The 10,408-nt window shown below is 38.9% G+C and overlaps 1 protein-coding gene across 1 annotated transcript; it reads right to left on the reverse strand.

Moving 5' to 3' along the window:
• Positions 1-228: 228 nt before the first annotated feature.
• LOC131239726 (large ribosomal subunit protein uL10-like) lies at positions 229-979 on the reverse strand. The gene is made up of 2 exons (XM_058237566.1): positions 654-979; positions 229-544 (listed from the first exon to the last, which is right to left on the reverse strand). The coding sequence occupies exons 1-2, from the start codon at positions 744-746 to the stop codon at positions 401-403; spliced, it is 237 nt and encodes a 78-aa protein (XP_058093549.1). The 5' UTR covers positions 747-979; the 3' UTR covers positions 229-400.
• Positions 980-10,408: the final 9,429 nt, after the last annotated feature.

The following is a 10,408-nucleotide window of genomic DNA, read 5'->3' on the forward strand; positions in this document are numbered from 1 at the left end:
CAGCTCACCAGACATTTCAGTGTTGGTTGCATGCGCGACATGCATACGCGGTTGCTACATAAAATCCGTGAACACCACCACTATAGAATCTTCCAATAGGATTAAAGTGACTCAAAAACATCTCTAGTGAAATAAATATGATTACTTCAATAAGATATTCCTTTCATTTTTTCTTAATTTAATTTATGGTTGAAGTACTAAAAAAGAAGATTCTTCTATTCAAGTGTATTCAAAGATTTGGCACACTCAACCTATCCGCTTAAAAAAAGCACATGTTTAGCAAAATATAACTAATAATGAAATTACAATCCAACCCATAAAAACTAACAGAAACCAAAAGTGAACTAAAATGTATCAAAATAGAACTCAAGCACTGCAACCACAAAATCCAACAAGGCTCTTAGTCAAAGAGACTAAAGCCCATATCGTCATCTAATTCCTTTGCAGGCTCTTCTTTCTTCTCTTCTTCTGCGGCACAAGCTACAGCTGGAGCAGCAGCTTCTCCAGTAGAAACTGGCGCAGCAACAGCAAACTTGCTTGGATCCTGCATCACCACACAATCAATCCATCAGAACACAAAAGGCACTCTTCAGTATACCATGGGAGAGGTGTTACAAAGACCCCATAAAATATATACATAAAAGCTGACCAACCTTCAAATATTGCTTCACTTTCTCTGCCTGCGGGAATGAATACTCGGTCGCCAGTGCAATGGCGAGAGCATTCTTATAGGCATTTGCAAACATGTGGGGGGCAGATGCCAGAGTTGGGTAAGAAATGGCCAGAGAAATGTTGTCACCATGGAAACACCAGTCGCAAATTTCTCAATCAGATCATCCTCTGTGAGGTCTAGCACTTCCGAGCTAAAAACAGAGCCATTGTCATACACAGACAAGACGACAAGGCCATACGAGAAAGGCCTAATACCAAGCTTTGCAAGCAAGGCAGCCTCAGAAGATCCCACCTTTTCCCCCTTTCTGATCAGATAAGATATCAAAAAAAGGTCTGAGGGTACAGGTTGATGCTGGTAACTATATGATATACATAAGAACCCTCATTTGTCATGTATTCATGGAAGACCATCTAAAGAGAAGAACAGATCCAAGTGTTTAGAAACTCATGACAACATGATATGATGCAATGATCAAACCTACACTGCAAAACAATTGACAAAATGCAACTGAGAATGGATATTTCAGCTATAAACTTTAGAAGAAAAAATCTGATCGTTATATAACCTTTCAAGCTTGAGGACTAATTCGATTTCCATGATATATGAATCAAATTATAGAACCTGAATTGTAAATTGTAGGATGTTAACCACAAGCTCATGTGATGAGAACCCAAAATGTGGTTCAAGATCATGATAGTCTAAGGGACACCTAAGAGCTGATTAGAGGTCACCATTCTCCCGATAACCACAGTAGAACACGTGCACAAACCCTATACTCAACTCAAGCATGCCCTTTTTTGGGCCCGACCATGATGTATGTTTTATATCCACACCTTCCATCCATTTAGAGAGATCATTTTAGGGCAATATCCAAAGATAAATCCAAAGCTCCAGTGGACCCCAGCACAGAGAACAGTGACACCCACCATTAAAAACTTCTAAAGGCCATGAAAGTTTTAGATCAAGCTGATATTCGTGTTTTACCTTATTTCATGTCTTTTTAAGCTTTTGAATAGGTTGGATTTCAAATAAAAATTATGGTGGGCCTTAAGATAGTTTCAATAGTGGCAATCACTCTCCCCATTATTTTCCATGGTGAGGTCCACTACATCTTTTTATCTGCCTCATTCTTTGGCTCATGTCCTAAAATAATATCTCAAAATGGATGGGTGGTGTGGATACAACACATACATCATAGTGGGGCCCACAGAACTTGGTGACGTCACTTCAGTAGCCAACTTGCTACTCAACCCGTAACCTAACCCGCGTCCGTGAGAGAGATTGCCCTAATCACGACAGTCTCCTCTCTCTCTCTCTCTCCCTCTCCCTCCTCTCGCTCTTTATCTCTCTCTTCCTCTCTCTCTGATCTCTCCACCCTCTCCTCTCTCAGTCTCTCTCGCCTCCTCTCTCTCTCTGTCTCTCTCTTCCTCTCTCCCTGATCTCTCTTGCGGACCATTGTTGAACGCCCTACCCACGCACGCCCTCTCTCTCTCTCTCTCTCTCTCTCTCTCTCTCTTCGTCAGCTCGATTGAAGTTCATTCACGACAATGAGGTATCTCTCTCTCTCTCAATCTCTCTCAATATTAATGTCGATTTAGGAAATTGGGAGTTAGTAGTTTGTAGATTCTCGATTTGAATGTGGACCCCAAAATGGGTTTTCTGATTTTACAAAGTGGGGATTTAGGGATTTTAGGAATTTGGGGATTTGAGGACTTTTGAAATTGTGGATTTTCTGATTTTACAAATTGGGGGTTTGGGGATTTTATGAATCGAGGATGTGAGGATTTTAGGAATTTGGGATTTTAGGATTAAACAAAACAAGTTTTTAATATTGCTTAGTTAATTTGTGTTGAAAATATTTCTCAATAAGGGTTTATTATCCTTAAATATCCTGACCATATTAGACATATCTACTTATGGCTAAGGAGAGAAATTATCCATGGATCCTATTTCCTTAGTTATGACCGTATAAGAACTTGAAAATGCCTATACTGTTCAAATTAGTATCTTGATCATATTAGACACATCTACTTGTTTCCTGATCATATTTCCTTAAATATCATGATCATATTAGACACATCCACTTGTTTTCAAGGGGTAATGTACTCTTTTCCACAATTAGCCTCTTTCAAGCCTTTGCTTGGCCTGCGTTTGTTTGGTCTAAGTAGCTGGCTAGCGATTTTAAAGATGTGTACATGGGCTATTATCTTTTTGATAGTGTTATTTCTTTGCTCTACAAATTTGGGGCATGTTGTTAATATATGAAATTAGAGGAACAGAGCTTTTGTCTTTCTAATCTGTCAATACAATCATTTTGTTTTGATTGTTTGTTTATACACACACACACACACACATACACACACACACACACACACACACCTCATGCTACTCTTAATTTGATAAGAGTTAAAGAAAAATAGGAAGAAGTTGGAATTTGAGCTTAAATATAACAATGAACTGCTAACATGGGCATGTAATTGTGCTAAGAACCCATAATATCTGCAACATTTGGTACTTGAGATTGGGTTGCAATGTGGAGAACCCATGAGATGAAATAATGGGCCATGTGAAGAATACTTCTAGGGGCAAGCTAACCAAGCTACTTAACTAACCAACCAAACTCCCACAATGACTTGGCAATGTATCCTTAACAGTATAGACTATCCCAATTCTTAGGGTTTTGTACTATCTGTTTGTAGACAGAATCTAAATGTCAAACTCAATGAGTTGAAAATGGGCATTTCGATCCCAGCCCTGACTCTCCCTCTCTCTCTCTCTCTCTTTGTTGATGTTGGCCCTTACTATATCTTTCAAGTTCTTTATATTGCTTGAATGCCAAACTAAGTGAGTATTTTGAGATAGATATGAGATTTTCACTACCTATTCTAATAAGAAATGAAAATTGGAATTCATGTTTAAATAATTCTCATGGAAATCGTTGTTGCATCTAACGGCTTGACTTGCTTCTTCCACATACATAAGCCAAAATAAGAAGTGGAAGAACCATGCCACTTGATGCAATTTTTTTGTTAAAACCAAGATCCATTCATTCTGAATTCATTTAATGGATTATCCAGGAGTTTAACACGCATCTTTTATGTGTTTCATTTAGTTCAAGATGCTAAACTTGTTGTGTCTTTTCTTTTTGTTGTTTTATTCTTGAATCAAGTCCTTGGGTGTTCGCCTTACTGGAATGCATTTAAATTGTAAATAAGCATTTCATTTATGTTGATTAAATGTAATGGTAATTGTTTTCAATAATGTTTTTCCACATTTCATTTATTTCCAGATGCTTCTTTTTCTGAGTCTTTATATGGATTGCGAAGGAGGGAAGTGAAGATTTCACTTGGCAAAGATATTCCTAATGCCAACTTAGGTTATCGGCTTCAAATTTCTGGATTAGGAAGGCATCAAAAAGTTCTCTCAGTTGTATTTCTGGTATAATCTTCCTTTTTTTTGTGTGGAACTCTTTTTAAAGATAGTCTGAGTTTATTCTCTTAGAAATGATGACATTGCCCTTATTTTCCTTCAATGCATACTATTTAGCATGCTATTTGATTGAATATTTATAAATTTCTTGTATGCTTTTCTGTCAAATATGATATTTTTACATTGGTATGGGGGCATCTTTTTATTTAGAAACTACAAACTATTGGACAAGTTATGTGTAGTGAGGAATGAAAAATATCATATAATGATCTTCATTGAGTGTATTGGTGATTGGTCTTTTAGTCGAAATTCACATTCTCGATTGTCACACAATTTCACTGCCTTTGATTTCCAAGTAGTTTGATGGCATGCTTTAGTGTTTTTTTCCCCTTTCCTCACTGGTTTCTGTATTCTTTAAGCAATTGAATAATGCTACTTCCCCTAAACATCTCTACTATACACGTGGCATTTGCATATGATGATCTGGACCCTTTGGTAACCATTCCAATTGGGGGCTTGAAAGAACAAGCAATGGCTATATCAACAGGGAAAAACTCATAACAATCAAATGGTTAGAGTTGTTAATTACTATGATGTTCAGTTTATAGCCACCCATGCAACTGGTGGCCTACCAGATCAACGGTCCCAGTTGCTTAACATGTTTAAGATATGAGAGTTTTGTGTCATTGATGTTATTTGTATATCTTCCATTTTCACAGCTTGCATACAAAGCTGCTTGTCTAGTTGATAATGTGGTAGCTTGAAATATATGTTATTAAGAATCTTGTTGTTACTGGATTGGGCTTATCTAGAGCTTTTTCTTAGAACGTATAAATATAGAAATAGATAAGGCCAGTCCACTCATTAGACATATGGTCAACACGTGCATTGGATGGGGCCATTGGCAATATCTTTGTTTTTTCTGCAAACCACTACTATTTTTTTCCATGTGTTCCTCACTTGATTAGTGGATCAGTATGGATTCGATGTCCCACTCGGATGCCAGTGGGCTGAGGAATGAAAGAATGTTAAATCAATCTAGTGGGCTGAGGAATAAATGATATGTGGCCTCTTCTACAACACAACCTAAACCACCCACCATCAACACATTGAAACAAATTTTCTGACAAAGAGTTGTTATACATGTTGTCTTCTCATATATCTTTTTTATGATGCTTTTCTTCTTCTTCATGTGTAATTTGTTAAATTTCATCTGTCAGTACTTTTGTTAGACTTACACTCTTGTTCACTTAGCTATCAGATGTCGACATTTATCTTGATGATAGAATCACTATAAGCATTTCATTTATGCATATTCTGAAGCTTCAAAGAGTGTTATGCAGATTTTATGGGAAATTGGAACATCTAGGTACACTGGTTCTGGAACCACATGGATAAAGGCGTAGACCTCTGCCTTTGAATCTAGGTATACTGGTTCTGGAACCACATGGATAATCGTTGACCTTTAAAGAGGATGCTTATGAAAAGAAAAAACTTATTTTCTGGCTACACCAAAAGAAAAAACAATAATAAACCTTATTTTTTGCCATTTCCCCTCACATATGAGAAAAGAGACTTATAAATAATCTCTCTCTCTCTCTCTCTCTCTCTCTCTCTCTCTCTCTCTCTCTCCACATGTTCAGTTTAGTACATTGTGACTCGAATTACATTGTACCCCACTATTTGTCTTATAATGTAAAAGAAATTATTTTTCGCCACTCAAAAAATGACTGCAAACCAAACACCAACAAAAATGGCCGCCTTATCGGTGGTGAATGATATGATACCCAATACACTGATTTTAATCCTTGGTTTTCAATGACAGGTGAGGCCCATGGTCCAATAATCCAAACCCATGCCTTTTTGTCCCAACAGTAGATGGACTACGCCTAAGAATCTCCTCGATAGGACAATCTTAACCTATCAATTTCTGGCTTGTATATAAAAGGTTACGTTGTCTTGTCTCACTCATGTACCATTTCATGTTATATACATTATATTATATACATCGTTGAATATACATTGTACGAGGGTTACAGTAATCTTGAAGTGCAGAAAATGGCCAAGTCTATGCATTTTAGTCCGAGTTCCTTCTCTAATCACGATAGCCTTGGGAGGGTTGATACGAGGGATGGGTTGACTGCAAAAGGGATAATTAAAACTATATTGGGTTATCTTACTGGTCCTAAAATCATTATGTCCGGCAAGATAACCCAATATAATTTTAATCAGCCCTTTTGCAATCAACCCATCCCTCGTATCAACCCTCTCAAGGCTATCGTGATTATAGAAATAACTCGGACTGAAACACATTTACTTGAAAATTTTCTGCACTCTAAAATTATGTAACGACCCTAGAAATTTTGTGCTTATCATTCCCTAAGTAGTTGTTTTTGGGGTAATTAGCGCTATACTCGATTGCTTGTGAAATTCGCATCAATCACTTTAAATTCGATCTGCATGACTCTAAACTTGTAGATTAGTTAGCCCTATGTTACTCTGAAATCTGGGATCCATCGCTAAATCCAGTTGTTCTGGAGAATTTTTAGAAGTTTTGGATCGGACCTGGACCGCGCGTCGAAAGTCCGATAGCGATGATCTTAGGCTGTTGCGGTCACCATGTTGGGCTTGACTATCACCTCGAAAATCAAGTCCATGTGATGTTCTAGGTCGATTTGATTGAGTTTGGAGTGAAGAGTGTGAGAATGGTTGGAAATTTAATAAGCTTTTATGAAATCTGAGTCGTGTCGCTTGTGTGATGATTTTAAGCTATCTGACCATTGGATTCTGACCCAATTTCACCCTCTGATCAGGGAAGGTGGCCCAGGCATGTCCTTGTGCTTATGGACCTGATCGAGATTCCGTGACCGTTGAATTGAGTATGGTCCGCCACGGCTGATCTAAAGAGCCGGTCGGTACGAAAACTCAGCCTGACCTAGATCCATGGTCAGTAAGCGTAAGTCCGACCTTTCATGGTTATAGGCCCACCTGAAGTGCTTCGTTGGATCGAGAGAGGCTTGCTTTGGTTACAACCTAAGTATACCTTGTCCCTGGGGTTATTTTCATCAATTTGAGGCCTATTTATAGTCCTTAAACCCTAGCTCTCTTTTCCATACGAATTTTCTCTAACCCTAGCTTGGAGAGAGTGTGGAAAAGAGAGAGATAGTGAGAGAGAAGTTTGGTGAATCATCTTGGATTCTTTCCTGTTTTTCTTCATCTTTGAACCTCCACTTTGAATCGTTATTCTGACGGTTCTGAGTTCATCTTGGGGTAAGTTAACCTAACCCTAATCTGTGTTAGAGCTTAGAATAGTTTTAGTGTTGTTGTATCTCATTTCTATTCTTGCTTTAGGGTATTCTATTGCCGTTGACGAAGACAACTCGTCTAAATCAGTTCGGTGTTTCTTTTCTGGCTTAAGGTGCGGACTTTAAGTGTATAGGTTATGGTTTTCAAGGCTTTCAATGCCAGTTAATGATTTATTCTTGTTATGGATGAGATTTCACATGCCAAATGTTATGTTTATGTTGCGTTCCTGATTGCATGTGTTATATTGAGATTTGTGTATTCTATGTGTATGTATAAAGTACCGTATACGTATAAAATATGCACTTGTGTTTGCCATGATTATTTGTCGTGTATATATGCTAGATGTATGTATGACAACTCCTTGGTAAAAGGAATTGTCCAAATGCTTGTTGTTCAACATACGTCATGTATGTTGTATTATGTATTCTAAGTGTTTGTAGAAATGCTTGAATGATCTAAAGTGTAACTTATTACACTAATTGCGGGCGTTGAGAAGTGATTCTCAACACTCCTATTGATGTGCATGATTTCCTTCTTGCTAGTTACATTCCTTGTTATTTAAATTCAGGTCTTACTTATGTTGACATTTATGTTAAGTTGAAATTCTTCAAATGCTTGAGTACCACATGATTGAAGTTGTTGTTCCATTACTATTCTACATTAAATGCGAATATCTGTCATAGTATACTGTGTTTGGGACTATGAATAGTCCAGGAAATCGGTAATCTGCCTTAAGGTTGTGGCTGAGATCGCTTTCGCCACAAAGGACATGATTAGACGAACCCGAGCCGTACTAGAGTTGTCGGCAGTGGTTTGGCCACGTGAAGTGTTTGCGCACTCTATGTCGTTCAACTCAACGTGCGCTCGTGCTAGTTGAGTTCGTCAAGAAACCCGATTATCCGATGTATGTTCACCATGTATGGATGCTACTGTTTGAATCTAGGGTACTGAACTTACCGTTGAAATCCTATTAACCATGGTACCTTGATTCGCTAAGACTCATGAGCTGGACATGGTGGTATGGGACACCCTGATCGAGCTGTCGGCCTACGCTGGGGTGACGAGCCTCCTCATAGTGACCAGTGAGCAACTAAACTCGTGAGCCGATTATGGTGGTATGAGACACTATATTCGTGCTGTCGGCCTACATTGATTGGTGACGAGCCCTTTGTAGTGACCTCGAGCATGCTTGGATGCCGCATTGAGGTGACGAGCCTTGGTGTAGTAGCGAAGGTATGAAAGGCGTGCATTGATTAGTGACGAGCCCTTTGCTACGACCTGAAACCATATGATCGTATGAGATGTCTAGGATTGACGACCCTAGAATGGATCACTGTTTGGATGGTAATATGAGGAAGGTATCTTAGCTTCCCAATCCTGCTGTATGAAAAGGACTAATAATAACTTGGTAATCATATCCATGCACCACATTTGCATGTGCTTTGTAGATGTGGCGCACTTTGAGGTGGTGTCATGCGTAGCATAAGATGAAGACGCTGAGGGTGTACGCGTGAGGGCACGCATCATTTGGCATACATACTTGCGTTAACAAGAGTACTTAGGATTTATTTAATTGTTCTGCTTTATCATTACTGCTTGATTGAACTGATAACATGTTAACCAGTGCCTTATTGTTCCACTAAGTTGATCACTCACTCCCACGTTCTAGGGCGGTGTTAAACACCCACCAGACTCTGTCTTAGGTTCTGATGTTGCAGATGTTGAGGCGACTTCTGAGGCAGAGCGGGAGATGGATGATGATGAGGCTGCTTTCTCTTATATGCAGTTTTCAGAAGGGTTCTAGCGAGCCTTGTTCTAATGCGCGGGACTCTGGGATTATTTTTGGGATTTAAATGATGTAACTTGATACTTGTAATTTTGTTAAGTAACACTTTCATACGACCTGGTTTGTGTATGTACTTCAGGGATTTACACTTGTACACATATATTTCTATAAGTCTTCCGCTTACTTTATTCACTTATCCCTGAATTATATCTGTGTTTTGGCTTAATCTATTCCATGTTTTATGCACTAATACAGTCAATATACATCCATCATTAAATATGTTGCATAAGTGATGTTTTGGAACTCGGGAGCTGAGTTATGCTCGACCCCCGAATTTCAGGGCGTTACAGATTACTGTAAACCTCATACAATTTACTTGGAAATTTTCATCAGCTGTAGGTCATCTGGTATAAAGAGCTTGTCCTTCTCTACTAACCGAACATGATGAAGCTATCCATTTCTTATGAACAACATTAGAGTGACCTGGTCATTTGGATAGGCCGTGTTTATGTATTTACTCGAAATTGATGGAGCAGACCCGAATGTACGTCGGAGCTATCCGGATGTTGAGTGGGGGTCCGTGGAAGGTGGGAACCGCTGTTATGACTATGATGAAGCTGTCCATTTCCCATGGACAACATTGGAATGGCTTGACCATTTGGACAGGTCGTGTTTATGCATTTGCTCGAAATTGATAGAGCAGACCCGGATGTGCGTCGGAGCTATCCGGGTGTTGAGTGGAGGTCCTTGAAAGGTGGGAACCACTGTTATGACCATGATGAAGTAGTCCATTTGCTATGGACATCATTGGAGTGGCCTGACCATTTGGAAAGGCCGTGTTTGTGTATTTACTCAAAATTGATGGAGTAGACCAGGATGTGCGTCGGAGCTATCCGGGTGTTCAGCGGGGGTCCCTAAAAGGTGGGAATCGCTATTATGACCATGATGAAACTAGTTATTTCCTATGAACAACATTGGAGTGGCCTGGTCATTTGGATAGGCCGTGTTTATATCTGTATTTGCAAGAACCACACCCTTAACCTAAACCACACCCTAAACCTATTCTTAATTCCCTAAAGCTATAACGTATAACCTATAACCTGTAACCTAAACCTAAACCTAAAACCTAAAGCTAAACATAAACCAAAACCTATAACCTAAACCTTAACCTATAACCTATAACCTATAACCTAAACTTATAACCTACACCTAAT

This window comes from Magnolia sinica, chromosome 3 (genome assembly GCF_029962835.1).
Source record: "Magnolia sinica isolate HGM2019 chromosome 3, MsV1, whole genome shotgun sequence".
Lineage (NCBI taxonomy): Eukaryota > Viridiplantae > Streptophyta > Magnoliopsida > Magnoliales > Magnoliaceae > Magnolia > Magnolia sinica.